The sequence below is a fragment of the Netta rufina genome, assembly GCF_964035555.1.
Source record: "Netta rufina genome assembly, chromosome: 2".
Classification (NCBI taxonomy): domain Eukaryota; kingdom Metazoa; phylum Chordata; class Aves; order Anseriformes; family Anatidae; genus Netta; species Netta rufina.
The window spans coordinates 53,757,617-53,773,053 of record NC_140124.1 but is presented as its reverse complement, the minus strand read 5'-3'; the positions used below and the strand labels follow the sequence as shown (position 1 = coordinate 53,773,053).

At 35.0% G+C, this 15,437-nt stretch overlaps 1 protein-coding gene across 4 annotated transcripts in view; it reads right to left on the bottom strand.

Annotated features, from left to right (window-relative positions):
* Positions 1-15,437, bottom strand: part of TNS3 (tensin 3) — a 248,233-nt gene that overhangs the window by 99,097 nt on the left and 133,699 nt on the right. For all 4 annotated transcript variants that reach the window (XM_084281745.1, XM_084281746.1, XM_084281748.1 and 1 more), the window contains 7 exons: positions 14,749-14,799; positions 13,369-13,491; positions 11,173-11,237; positions 8,150-8,233; positions 5,666-5,778; positions 4,457-4,517; positions 4,256-4,328 (listed from right to left, as the gene is read on the bottom strand). In XM_084281745.1, coding sequence (XP_084137871.1) covers positions 4,256-4,328; positions 4,457-4,517; positions 5,666-5,778; positions 8,150-8,233; positions 11,173-11,237; positions 13,369-13,491; positions 14,749-14,799 — 570 coding nt within the window. The remainder of the gene's footprint in view (positions 1-4,255; positions 4,329-4,456; positions 4,518-5,665; positions 5,779-8,149; positions 8,234-11,172; positions 11,238-13,368; positions 13,492-14,748; positions 14,800-15,437) is intronic.

Sequence of the window (15,437 nt, the reverse complement as noted above, 5' to 3'; positions counted from 1 at the left end):
ACAGTACTCGAGGTGTGGCCTCACCAGAGCTGAGTACAGGGGGACGATCACCTCCCTAGCCCTGCTGGTCACACTGTTCCTGATACAAGCCAGGATGCCGTTGGCCTTCTTGGCCACCTGAGCACACTGCTGGCTCATATTCAGCCGACTATCCACCATCACTCCCAGGTCCTTCTCTGCCTGGCAGCTCTCCAACCATTCCTCTCCCAGCCTATAGCTCTGCTTGGGGTTATTGTGCCCCAGGTGCAGGACCCGGCACTCGGCCTTGTTGAACTTCGTGCAGTTGACCTCAGCCCATCGGTGCAGCCTATCCAGATCCTCCTGCAGAGCTTTCCTACCCTCAAGCACATATAGAATACCAGACACAAAACTGAAACACAGTGATAACAAGGTTCAGTTCCTCGCTTAGACACAGATTTTCAGTGTAACCTCAGACAAGTGCCTCATTTTTCCCATGAATACTTTAGAGAGATTGTGAAGAAAACTCCATTTTGTGACTGTGTAGTAGTGAGCTTATACAAAGGCAAGTGGCACATAATACCTATAGCTGTGCACAGAAAAGATGGAAAAAATGAAATGAGGTTTGGAAAGAATTCAGAACTTTTCCACAGTGACATTCAGGGACAACCAGAATATCTAACATATCATCTTCATCTAACATGAAGTCAACCAAGCAATGTTTTCAGACAAAAACAAATTCCATTTTTTAAGTATAAATAGTGTAAATACCCAAACACACTTGGAATGATCACTACAAGCTTCCTGGCATTTATCAATACATTTACAGTATCAACTCTTCAAGTAAGTACCATGAAGAGGTAATTCTTTTTTCCTGATTTGTACTACTGCTTGGTATATCTTACAAGGCTAAAAATGAATGTTTACAGAAGACTCCAGTATGAAACACAAAGCTTGCAGGTTTACAATAAAACACTCTACAATTAGAGTTCATTCAAATTGCATTCTCTTAATCTAAACAGAAACAGAAGTAAGCTACCAACAGTTCTAATCAGGCACCTTTATGATGAGGATAAGAAACAAACTGTATGTGGCTTTCAGCTTTGAGAAAGCCTTCCAGGCTGACCCCTGCCTTTGGATGATTTGGATGTTTTTACTATTTCAAAAAGCATTTTAAGTTTGGTTGGAGTGATATATTCAGATATGGTAAATACAGATATATTCAGATATGGTGAAATTGTGACCCCAGGAAAGATAGTACTCTCTTGCTGTTGCCTTCAAAGAGCTAGGAGATTTCACCTTCAAATTTAACAGCTCCATTATACCACTGCCATGAATGAGACAAATAAAGACAAATTGATGCAGATAAAGGATGCAACAGCAAATAACACTGTACAGATCCCCTGTTTTTTAGTGTTAGTAATGTAATCTGCTTACTACCTTACTACTAAAGAGTGCTTGCTGACATTCTTTCAGGTCTCCAAATTTTGTATTCAACCAAATGCTGAATTTCAGTTGATGTGCATATGAAATGAGTTACATACTACTTTTCTACTCTTCACATAACCAGAAGTCAGCTGCAATAGCTTTGGGTGTGCAAAAACATCTGGTTATCTGATCACCAGTTAAAAACATAGCTGTATAAGCAACAGCTGATTGTACCTGAGATTTTTTTTTCAGGTATTCTCTATGCAAACCACATATAAGAGCTGGAAGGTTCTCTATGGAAATAATCATTAGTTTATCTAAACATGAGAATTTGGTGCTGTTTATTTCTTTGTATTCTAAAAGTGAATCTCCTTTAACATAGTGGTAACACTGGGCGAAGTATTTTAAATGTTGCTTTACATTCACTAAAATGAGCAAAGCATAGAAAACCTTGCCTATTGAAGGGATGTATTTCCTTTTTGTCCTACATACCTAACAGCATAATTTCATTAGAACCATAGACATAAGTCAGTCCCTTAAACTGGCAAAATCTAAAGCCAAAAAAAAAACAGCTGGTATGTTTAATTAGAGAATAAATAACCTCCCATTCTCCATTATGCCCAGCAACTCTACGTAAAGGAGAATCACCATCATAAAGGATTAAAATTACAAGCTTGCAAAGTGAAAAATGAACAGAAGGGGGATTTAAGAGAGCCCCTGATGAGAGATATCAGAACTAACCTGCTCCAAAATTTATAATCAGCCTGAAAATAACTGTTATAATTCTATTTAATTTTAATATATAAACAAAAAGAAGCTTGAAGAAACATCAGAACTTCTTTAAGGTTATATACATTCCCTCCCAACTTTGCGTTAAAGCATTATCTTATCTCATCATTCTTTATTTTAACTCTTTAAACAGTAACATTGTTTTTACAAGTGGATCATACATGACAGTTTCTGAAGATGCAGAAAGCTAAATATCTAAACATGTATCCTCTAGTTTATCAAGACTTTTGGCCTTGCACATTTGCAGGATTTACCCAGTATCTACTGGTTTTTGCTTCATCATATTTATAAAAATGCTGAAACTGTGTCAGTTCAGATAACTTTCTACTTTCTAATTCAGACCAACGGTCTTCAAGAATTCTAATTTAGGATGTCCTAAATCACGTACATAGAATTGTTCATGAAAAACTGGCCCCTCTTACTATCATTAACAGTGTACATCTAAACTTAGGATGCCAAAAGCATCATTTAGCACTCAGTATACTTAAAAGTCTAACTTTGAATTCTGACTCCATTACCATCTGATGTCATATTCAGAAATTAATACAAACTAGTGTAATATGCTGGGAAATACCTACATGCATTACAGATGTCTGTGTAGCTTTCCAACAACTATGGCTATCAAAACATACTATTCACACTGTGTTAAAAAATTCTCTAAACATAAGACAAACAAGTATGTATGTACGTATGCATGTATTTATTTCAAACCCATGAAGTTCAGGCAGTTAAATCTTCTGGAATTGGAGGCAAGACATCTTATAGATGTTTCTTTTCCTGAAACCACAAATGGTTTTGCTTAACTGTAGCTAATAAACATTTATGATTAAATAGAAGTCTTTATTTGGGAAATAATATCATGCTGAATAAGATGCTGGCTTGTTCACAAGAATGTCCTCCAGTAATAGCATGGGATTAATGCAGTTGCCCTCTTTAAAAAGCATTAGTGAAAAGCTCATTTTTCCTTTTAAAAACACTTTTGAGATACAGTGAATTTCTCTTAGTTTGATTTCTTTTGTGATATATTCAATTTGCAGTTGGCATCAACAGTGCTCTGATGAGTAACGAATATTCCTGAATGTGTAACTGTCCCAAACCTCCAGAATATACCAATTGATACCAGGATATTTTGAAATTTTTTCTCCTCTCCATTTTTCAGTGAAAGCAAAAAAAAGATCAATGCACTAAATTGAATGGGGAGGGGAAGGAATAAAAGGGTAAAGGAAGGGAGGAGGAAAATAAAAATATTATCTCAAAAAAAAAAAAGAAAGAAAAGAAAAAACTAAAAGTCTGATGCTCTTACATAGAGGTACAACATTTCTTAGTTTAAAAAATAAATAATATAAAAAACATTCTGAAACCTACCAGCAATATATACCCCAAGAATACTCTTTCTGACAATGTACATTCATTGTCAGATTCATTTGACCCTATCCTCTTAAGTTTAACAAATTGAAAGGCACATCAACTATCTTTCTTTACTTTCCCTATGCATAACTGCAAATGACAAGCAAGAGAGAAGGCAAAGAGCTTTAAAATGATAGTGCTGCAATTCAACCACAGTTATACTTTCTACACAGCAAATTACACATCAATTGCTTTCCAAATACTGCTTTTACTCATAGAATCAGAAAACATTTATTTGGTTTTACACCTTTCTGAGTCCCCATATAATTTAAAATTAGTCAGGTATTTTCCTAACAGGATATAGTTTCATAATTGCAGATCTTGCCTGCAAAGTTACAGGACAAGGACATTCTAACACTAAGTTACAAATACTCCCCAAGGCAATTTTGGTAATGAAGACAGCAGAACATGAACTACTGCACTTGGTGATGCTACAAAATGGAAATGCTAGGAATAATTGTTTTGGCTCCTTAAAACATTCTAGTCTGAGCTTTATAGGATCTTTCTTTCATATGAAAACCAAGGATGATAAATATGTTAACTGAAACCTATTTTATAGCATGCCTACAACTATTTTCTCTTTTTATTTATTTATTACAAGAACGCAAAATAGAAGAGAGACTATAATCTAAAAGGTATAGTACTAGACTTTCATTCCGTACAATTAACTTACCATAATATCACCCTTCAAAAGCTGGGCTGGCTCTATAGCAATGCAGATTCGGCTTTGATTTTCTGGCCCTACGCTACTTAACAGAAGAGAAAAGAAAATATAAATGGTTTAAAGAAACAAACAAGAAAATAAGATTATGTAATTCTGCAATTGCAAGAATTAAAACGTATTCAAGCATAAAGGAAAATGCCTAAGACTTACTATATTCCAGATGTATACAGTGGTTGCATAGCTTGGTATAACTTCAGAAAAGGCCGACAAGCTGAAAAAAAGTCAACAAAAAGGACTATTTCTGTAATTATTTTCCTTTTATCTCAATCTTACAACTAGGAAATTTCATGCTGAAATTCCAGTCATTCCACACTGCACAAAATGACACACAAACTGACACAATGTTGACTGTCAAAACATCTTTCCAAACAAAACTGTCTTTTCCTTGAAAAAGTGTATGATTATATTTTATGAAAAAGTTGATTTTATTCTGGTCTTCTTCTGGTCAAACTAGTTCTGAATAGGGGAGGGGATTTTAAAGGATTCTGATGAGAAAAATTAGAAGGAACACTTTGTTCTTTTGAAGTGTCTTTCTTCTTTCTTTCCCACTTTATCTGGTGGGAAGCAAAATAAATGAGGGAAGAAAGAAAATGGACAAAACTAAAACAAAACCCAAAGCAAAATAAAAAGCATTTTCAAAATGTAACAAAATATTTATTCTACAGTTTTATTACAAATCTAGTAAGTACTTCACATTTCTTACTACAACTAACAATATTCTTTCTTTATTGAAAACAGACAAATTTTAGAAATATAAAACACATGGAGCATCATAAATTTAAAATGGAGCATCATGAATTCATGTTGATGACATTTCATAAGACAGGTGCTATGTAACTCTTGGCTAGAGAAAATAAAGAGCTTTACCTTTACCATGCTGTTACCAATTTACCATGCTGTTAAAACTTTAGCACAGTATCTTGGTTTGAAATTTTAACTTTAAATTTTTCTTTAAAGCAGATCACCTCAGAAGTGCACCATGTCCAAATAACTATCCTACAGAAAACCCAGTCTCTACAGGAGATTTCCTCTCTAAAGAAGTTGTATTTATGATCACGTTTGTTTCCTATAGAAGGAGGAAACTAGACTATGAAACGATCAGGTTCTCAGCTCCACTGCAGGAACTGAGAGCACAACTATTCACAAACTAGGCATCATCTTTTCATTTAATAGAGGACAAAAATTTATTTCACCTGTTTTCATTTTGTATTCTTAGAACACTTCTCCTCATTCACTTACTAGGAATTTTTAGACTGATATCAAGGATTGATATCAAATTCAAGTTTTATGCAGGATTTTTAGAAAGGTCCAGACTGAAAAAAGGCTCTACACATGGATATGAAAAGAGAGGTAATTTACCTCCTCCAGCATCAAAACTTGGGATACCATGGAGAACAACATAGTGCAGGAAAAGCGGGGTTGTATTCATTTTCACAGATCCAGATAGAAGGCCACTTAGAAACTGCACATATCTAAAAAGTAAAAAATTTATCTGTATTAGATAAAATCAGTAATGCAACTATATGGGGGAAACACATTCTTTACACTAATATTTCTAGTCCATGGATACTAAATAGCATTGTGACATTACACACAACTCCAAAAGAATAATCTTCATAAAATAGCATGAAAGGATGCTTTAATTCACCAAATTAATAAATACATGGCTGTTAAACTGCTACTGTTGATGTCTTCATTTTAGTTATATACATCACTATAAGAAAAGGACTAGCAGCAATAGTGATGTCGATCATTTCAGTAAACATTTTTATTTGCAACTGTAGGTCTGAACTGGCTTGTACAACAGCATGAAATGAGCACCACATCATTTACAGCGAAGCACACTTCATTCAAACAAAAGCAACATGTGCCCACATCAGAAATCTTAGCATAAAGGCTAATGTGGGCAAATAAGATCTTTATATTGAGAAGTGCAGCACCATAACAACATGAAAATCATTGTACTGCTGCTATTTAATACCTGTTTTGATCATAAGTTCACAAACATGTACATGCAAGTGAGTATTACTGCAGTGCCTGTTACACATATTCCTCTTAGCTCTTTAAATAAGCAAAAGTCTCCATAACTGAACACTTACTCCATGCTCCAGGTAACAACCATGCTCCTGTTAACAACCACAACTAAATATATCCTGCTCAGCCATGACATCTTTACTACCCCAGAATGGGGTTTGTGGTGGTTTAGAATAGGTTCCTTATTATGGACAACTAGCAAGGCTCAGTGTATTTTGAAATATTAAGATTACTACTTTGCTTTTTGGGTTCCTCCTTATATCTTTCTGAAAATATTTGGTTACAACTGAAGCACAGATTTAAAATTGTCATACCTATAGGACAAAAGCCAGTGGTAAAACATCTTACACCAGTGACATCTCAATCTGAACATTTTCTCTCTACCACTACTTGTTTTTAATGATCCCAAAAATTCATCTGAATTCTTGAACCCCATTTCCTAAGGCAGTGCACTTGAGATGCTTACGGGTATTTAATTTCTAAGAAGTGTGTTCAAAGATTTATCCTGAAGATTTATATCAAAATTTTAAATATGAAGGCTATGTATCGGCACTTCTTATTCAGACAAACCTCCAGTGGCTTATCTGAAAGAAAGTATCCATTCTAGGTATTGTCAGAATGGATTCCAAATAGGATTTGTAGCCTACAGCATGATTGGTTTCCTTTCCACTGTTAAGAGCCTCTGACTAGCAGCTAGACAGAAGCTAAATGGTATTTAGAGTGACAAACTTAATGGTCAGATTTATTTTTTTTAAGGACAAAATAAGAAAATTTTTCAAAATACAAATAATGGGTGTATTTTCAAACTTTATCATTTTGTTATTCACCTAAATTATACCTGGTTATACATCAACTGGATTTTAACAAGGACATTGCTAATTGATTAGCCAATAATAATTTCAAAGAAAAGGGACATTAGAAGAGTGATTCAGGCCAGTAGCTCAACAACATAGGGTCAAAAGTCATTATAAAATTAGCCAGAAACATTGCAGAGCTGGTCTTACCTTTATCTGCAATAGCCTTACTACTACTGCCAGATCAGGCAAAGGTAGAAAAGTCCGGGTCCAATAGGAGAACAGTTTTGCAAACGCTTTGGAGAAACCCCTCTGTTCTTACAGGGAGTGCCATTTCAAAGTACATGCATGCACATGTATTTTGAAGACAGTAAAGGAAGCTCAATTTCAATACTGCTGAGCAAAGATGCTAATTCCATCAGTCAGGAGGTGAACTGAGACACCACAGAGGAATTAGGTATGTCTCCTCAAAGAGGGTATAGATAGGGTAAAGAGAGCAAGATACTACCATTATCTGTATCTGGTAAGGAACCACTCTCAAATCCTTATTATTAAAATACAAGATATATATGCAGACCTAAAATTGGAAAAGAATGAAGCCATTAAATTTCTGTTTATGAAAAGTTTATTTGATGTCTAGTGGCATACTGTGTTATGATTTTTCAAGTGAAAAAGGACTATGCAGGTCACCACATGGGTTCAAGAGGCAACGTGAAAGCTTTTCTTATTTAGGAATGAACAGAACCAAGTGCCTTTTGTTTGTTATTTTTTGTCATCTAATTACTAACAAAGCCTTATCCTTCTAAAAGCTACTGTGTACAGGCTGATTTAAACCAAACGTGAACAGTAATTATTGAATCAGTCAAGGAAGATTAACATAAGATAAAGTGCTGACAATTCAGAAGTCACTGGAGGATCTTGTGGAAATAGCCTTTACACAGCATGTGAGGGAGTAAGTTACGGGGGCAGAAGATAACAATGACATTTCTTATTGGTATGAATTAGAAATAAATACCTTTTTTGGGACGGCTGCATTAAAGCTGAAACTTTATCATCAAAGAATTTCTTCATAGCAAATCTGTCTAGAGCTTGATCAGCACTGACAAAAGAGAGACACAGAGACACACTGTTATTCCAGTTCGGGGTTATCTTGGAAATTCATCAAGTTACTGCTTGAAATATGCCAACATCGTTGGAGTAAAAAAAGAATTAAATGAAAGGAAAAGAAAGTACCACCTAACTAGTAACCCTAGCACTTACAGGTCAGACAAGAATGTCTATTTTTCTTTTTTTTTTTTTTCCTGCTGACACCTTCTTATTCCACACCTTAAGGCATTTTTCTTCCTGAGGCAAAGCACCCTCTCCCTTATTCAATTAGCTGAATTGCGTATTTCCAGCACATTGTAATGCAATAGAATTACCAAAACCAAGCAGCTCAGGTTGCAAAAGGGATACTTGCCACAATTTCTTTAATGTTAAACAGGTGAGTTCTCTCTCTCACATTTATTCCCTTTTTAAAAAATCTACAGCAACACTATGAAGGTGAAAACCATTATCTAGCTCTGACTATAGTTCAGTACATGAGGTGCCATGGATGCTGGGCTAGAGGATCATTTAAGCAGTCGAACAATTCATTCAGTCTTTGTTTCTTCTACCCTAAGCCACTAATGGAGCAAATGTTTTAAATAAAAGTATCAGTCTTTAGAGAAGAAATGATCTGCATCAGTTAACTACAAACTCTTCAAACATACACTTAAGGAAATACATTTTAAAAAATAAACTTTCTTCCATTCTATTTCAGAATAGAAATGGTTCTTATGCATGTCTTCTGTGTCTGTGTGAAGGAAGGCAAAATGATGTATATAAACACACTGTTGGCGCCATGCTACCCCTCTGAAAGAGGTACATGTTCCTCCAGACATAGGCCCAGAAAATGTCAGAACGTCTCATCTCCAAAGGATGATATTACAATGCCAATAATGATGGTAACATTATACATACATCATGAAGACTAGTCTGCTAGAAAAGGGTACAGTGTTATGATGTTTATGTTGTATATTTAGTGTTAGAAAAGCTGAAAGACTAGAGATAGTGTTTAATGAACCAGTAGACAAATATTAGGATGGATACAGATCACTTTTTAAAAAAGCTATGAAAATAAGTGTCATAGAGCTGATGATTGGACTTCAATGTCTATGTCAAAATGGGTGAACCCATTTTATAACAGTTGTATGCTGTTAAGATATGACAAGATCATCATGTGAAAAAAAATAGGAGCAGCTGAGGGAACTGGAGTTGTTTAGTCTGGAGAAAAGGAGGCTGAGGGGAGACCTCATTGCTCCCTACAGCTACCTGAAAGGAGGTTTCAGCAAGGAGGGATGTCAGTCTCTTTTCTCATATGAAGCAAGGAAACCGTTTGAAGTTGCATCAGAGGAGATTTAGATTGGACATTAGAAGCAATTTCTTGATGGTTAGGGTGTGAAGCATTTGAATGGGCTGCCCAGGGAAGTGATACAATCCCCACCTCTGGAGGTATTTAATGTATGTGTGGACCTGGCACTGAGGGACACAGTTTAGATGGGACTCAGTGGGTCAGGCTGGTGGTTGGACTTGATGATCTTGAATGTCTTTTCCAACCTCAATGATTCTATGATTCAAAGACACTAAATCTCACAAATGAGCACATACCAATATACATACCATACATCACCAATACTATTTTAACCCTATAAAGATAAGAAAAATGCAGAAATGTGAAGCTTTTTATCTGAGATCTGTTTGCCCAAGTTAAGTTTTACTGCACATTAGTCCTTCCTAAATGAGAACATCAGATATCTGTAACATATAATCCAAACAGTTTTGCAACACAAAGCATTTTTCAGTAAGCCTAGATTTTTTTTTGGTATGTGCATACAAGCAATTGGAAATTTTATTTAGTGTGAGGAATCCGAGAAGTCTTCTCTATGAGTACTGTTTCTGACACAGCAGCCAGCACACTCAACAGTAGCATCTAAAATAATTCCTGCTTCTGTTATTTTGCTGTGTTTTGCTTCAATTTTGATGAGTCTTAATGCTGGGGATATACAAACCCTAGCTGGGAAATTCCCCCAGCCCTCACAACCTCGTTGTTATACAGAAAAGCTAAGCTTTGAATAGGAGCTGTCAGATATACAGAAATTTAAAGGATGGCTTCCGAACTCACTCCTCTCCTAAAAGCTAACTGGAGGAGTTCTGAATTTGTTTTGTAAAAGAAGACACCTTTCACCACTAGGCTCTACAGTTCACATCCAGATGTTTTTCTGTTATGACATTAGTAAAATGTATTTATAGGCAGGTACCACCTCATACCGGAAAACAATTTGATTTAAAAGTAAGATACATTTCATCCATTTGACAGCATTTATCAATTTTCATCTTTATTGACATATATTGTTAATTTTCAGTTCATAATTTGAGGACTCTCTAAGAAACAGTTGAAACAGAGCAATCAGACTCCTATTGTTTAAACTGACTGAAGACCTGCTCCTGCAAAATAAGATTCAGATTATGTCATAAACTGCTTTCTGCACTTTGATCGATGTCTGAGAATTCCCTGTTAAAATATTTGTTCTGGATTCTAATAACTATTTTCCATATGTACTTTAGGAATAGTTTCTCATGGATTCAAGAGAAACAACTTTAGGGATGTGGCAAATGGATGTGTTTAATAACTTAAAGATTGCATCAGTATATAAAAATGGTTTCAAACATTTCTTCATTCATCTTGAAAGACCCTTCAGATAACTTTTACACAGAATCATAGGATTCCTGATTAGAACAGACCTTTGATCTTCACTTAGTCAAACCTTCTGCTGAAAACAGAACCACAAGAAAACTGCTACTTTAAGATGTGCTCCAAGATTCCTGAGAAGCCCGGCTAGCAAACCTTAAGGAGGGAATTGAGCAGCTTCACAATTACAAGACATCTTTTTCTGATCTTTTTCTAATTGTAAAAAATGCACAATATACATTCATTTATTTCCATTATTCATAGCTTACCTTGCAGAAACATTGGTGAAGTGCATATACGATGATATGACTACGCCTATCCTTCCTTTTCCTCCCTGTATTGGGAAAAAGGGAAATGATAACTTATTTAATCTATACCGCATATCATTGAACATTGTTCTGCTTAAGACCCATGCTAAACAAGAACTTTAAGACATGCATCTCCTGTGTTGTTTCAATGGTAGTATTCATGGACATAAGCTTATCTCTCTCTATTGCAAGGTGACACGAAAAATGCTAAACATGATTTCTATACACATCTGTCAAGTCCTACATGATGGAGAGGAAAGCTTGCACACATGGATGCCAACATCACACAGAGCAAAGCCTGTATCTAGCTGTTCTGCAGTGATGAATTTTTCCCATCATGTTATTTGCATTAATCGTTGTCCTCTGTGCTCAGAAGCTCTCGCACGCAGTGGAAATCAGTTTAAGAGGCTGAAGACTTACCTGTATCATACTGAAACTTTAACATAGGAACTTTAATTCCTAGCCTGTGTTTGAAAATATCACTTAGCAAATGACTTCCTAGCTCTTCGTTCATATCCAAGAGCTGGGTCCTCAGGTGAACACATTAACTCCTATATATGCCTAGCCATAATACTAAGTTTTCTTGGTATTTTTTTTAATGTTAGATTCATTACTTTTAATAGTTTTAAACTTTTAATTATTTCTTAAACATGCATTTAAAATGCTGTCTTTTCATACCAAAACAAGGCAATAAATATTTTTTTTTTAAAAAAAAAGAACAGTAGTAAAGGGTTCTATCAATTATTTTATATTATTCTTTTCAGTGATCATTTAAGACAAGTCTAGACAATGTTGCAACTTCTGTTACGAAATGTTATAAAATACGTATTTTGGAAAGCATATGACCTCTGACAGGTCTTGTCATTTTTACCTCCTTGACCCCACAGCGTCTCAGACTTACAACTGCTGCTTGTTTTTCTATGGAGTATTTAAAAATGTTATGGATCTTATTAAATAGTTTACATGACTTAAATTCAGTACAATTTACCAAGTGGTAATTCTCTCTGATTTCATAACATTCTCAGACTCTCAGCTGACACCTATTTTTGTGTTTGGAAATATTTAAGTTATTACCAGGAGGTATTAATCAACTATACACTACCAATTCGCAAAAAAAAAATACATAGGAATATTTTGCCTCCTTTTTTTTTGTCCCATGTATGGGCCATTCTTCTGGCTGCGGTCCTGCAGCTAGTAAGAATTCAGTAGTGTTTCACACAATCATGGCATTCTGCCTGCAAGAAATGGAGGACTGTGGACTATACAACTTGACCTGAAGAACACCTACATTCTGTTCAAATGAATATCTGCCTGCAATACAGAGACAGATTTGTCTTATATCACCAGCACAACTGCCAACTCAGTTCTGAATTTATATTATTTATTTTTAATTAAGGCTTTTCTGTATTTCTCTTCATTGTGAGCAAGGAGAAGAAGCAGCACTGCACAATAATAGCATTACTGTATGACATTGCAATTACCCAGACAGTTAGAACCTGTCTCGGTCCAGGAGGTACTTAATATCCTCATTTCCTACAACCATACTATTCTGTAAAGGGATGATGAACTATTAGTCAGAACTATTAGTCACTGTGCTATATTCAACATTGTTGGACATGTTTTCCAATACAGACAAAAAATGTGGTCCAGAAAACAGTATTATGTTGTGCCGGTAATTGCCTGAACACCCACTTCAGCATACTGAAAGCCATCTGGACACTTAACCTCTGTTGATCGGCAATGTGGACCCAACTAACAAGTCAAGCCTGTGAAATGTTGCCTAGCTTTATCCAACAACAAAATCCATAAATGTCACAGCATTTGAAATTCTTCTGAAGAGTTTGCCATTGAGCTGGAAAAACTGAAGAATCTAAGTAAATTCACAGAAATAGCACTGACTACTGAGTTTGAAAAAGCAAACTAACATAACTGCATGCTATACTCAGAGTAGAAGCTAGAACATTAGTTACAAAAAGGAAGAGATAACAAGCATGTAGGGTCTGTAGAATAAGGCCTACTTAAATCAACTGAAGATTTGGCACACCGTTTGCAACACTGAAAAGAGCAAATTTATTTTTTTTTTTAAATGAGTAAGGACAACCTTTTTGAGAATGATTTCAAGCTGATAGTCAATGAGTACTCCCAAAGCTCACCTACCTTGCAATGAATCACCACCACATGTTGAGGATCATTGTTCAACCACGACTCCATAGCCTTACAGATGGTGCACACTTTATCAAGAGGTGGTGCATGGAGATCAGGCCACCCCACATCCATAATCTGCAGTTAAACAAATAACATTAACAAGAGTCACCTTTACGATAATACTCCGTATTAAAATTCTAACTTCTGATGGTTAGGAGTCTCCTCTCTTTTTCCAACCCTTGGGAATCATTTCATATTACATTTGAATGCCATGATGTAAATACATGTTTACGTGTTTCTTAAGGGGAAGTAGAGGCTAACTTTTTCTTTAAAAAAAAAAAAAAAAAAAAAAAAACTAGAATTTTGTAAAAATTAAAAAAAAAAAACTTTCCCCAAAACCCACCAACCACTGATACATCACAATATTTCTGAAGATCTTAAAAGAATTTTCAATTAAAAATTCAGGTATTTTATAATAGTAAAATACTTATAATGTCAAAATTAGAACAAAGAATGTTGACTGACCTGAGCAAATATTTTGTGATTATTTTTATTTAGTTTGCAATTTCTTTTCTTTTCTTTGTGTACAACAGATTTGATTCTTTCATATTTTCTGTTTAACTTTAGTCACTATATAATACCATTTACTCAAACTATTATATATGTATTTAACAGTAACAATATTGAACATATTGAACATTAACAAAAGCAGTAACCATGAACAACTTAAATCCTTCATGATCAATAATGTACTCACTAGGTCAAAATTAAAAGTCCTTTTAGTATTCTTCTCTGGCAGCATATGTAAACCTACTACTATGAATGTACATCTGTGCTACTCAGACTTTATAATAGCTGCTGAAGAGCAACTGCATTTCATTTTATACAATAAATACAACAGTGAGAAGGGAAAGGGTATGAGGAAAAGCAAAAGGCATTTATAGGTCCTTTCCTTATGTCTCTATTTTACAAAGCAACTATGAAAAGACAACACAAAAGGAAAGCTCATATTTGAATTAAGTTCACTAGCTTCAGCCATTACGCTTTATGTTACAATATATAACCCCTAGTATCCCATGAGTGCAAAAGAAAAGCATGCTTGGAGCAAAATTTACTTCACTCAATAGGAATTTTCCAGTAGCCACAACAGGCTACTGTGTGTAAAGTCTAAGAAAACAACAGAAACAGCTTTGTAAAGAACAGATGTAACGAGCACAAAACAGAACTTGGGGGGAAATAAAAATACAGAAGGGAGGCATATGTTTTTTTTATGATCTTCCAAAAGGTATCTTACTCTGTATCAAGGCTTGTATAGCTTCAAGGCTTATCATGCCAATTAAGTTCTATTTAACGCTATAGAAAAAGAGGCAGGTTATGGAAGTGAGCCAATACCTTTGCATTAAGCTTGGTAAGGTCATATCTCTTTTCGGAAAGGTTTAGCACCTGTTCAGAAAAAAAGAAAATATATCAACCATCAAGACTTCACCGTTTATGTAGTAAGTCACTGTATTTTAAACAGATGATTATTAGTAGAAATGGCAGTGGTAGGACTTCAGGTTTGCCTACTATTTTACTGAATTAAATTAACATTTAAAGTCAGGTAACATTAGCAAATGTAATTTAGGCAATCCCTATAGTAAACTCAGTTATTATATGATGAAACTAAATGCACACTTCAAAAAAGGGCAGTAAAACTGTTTACATTCTATTTATTTCATATCGTTTTATTTTAGTTGTGGGTATACCAAGAGATCTGGACACTGCAAATTTACTGTAAAGCAGATTCAAAAGTTCAAAAATTCAAAAGGAAAAGTCTAGGTGGTTATGTATTACATATTTGAATTTGAGCACTTGGCATGAACAGTCTCAGCAAACAAGCTAAGAACTGAGTAGGCTACATTAAATCACTTTGAAGCTGATGCCTGCTCTTCATGGACAAAGGAGAAGCAGGAAGACATTATACCACCTTTAGGAAAAATTACAGTTTTTGAACAAGAATTACATCCAGAGAAAGAAAAAAAAAAAAAAAAAAAAAAAAAAAAAAAACATAACTAACATGGTATCTAAGAAAACTGCTTATA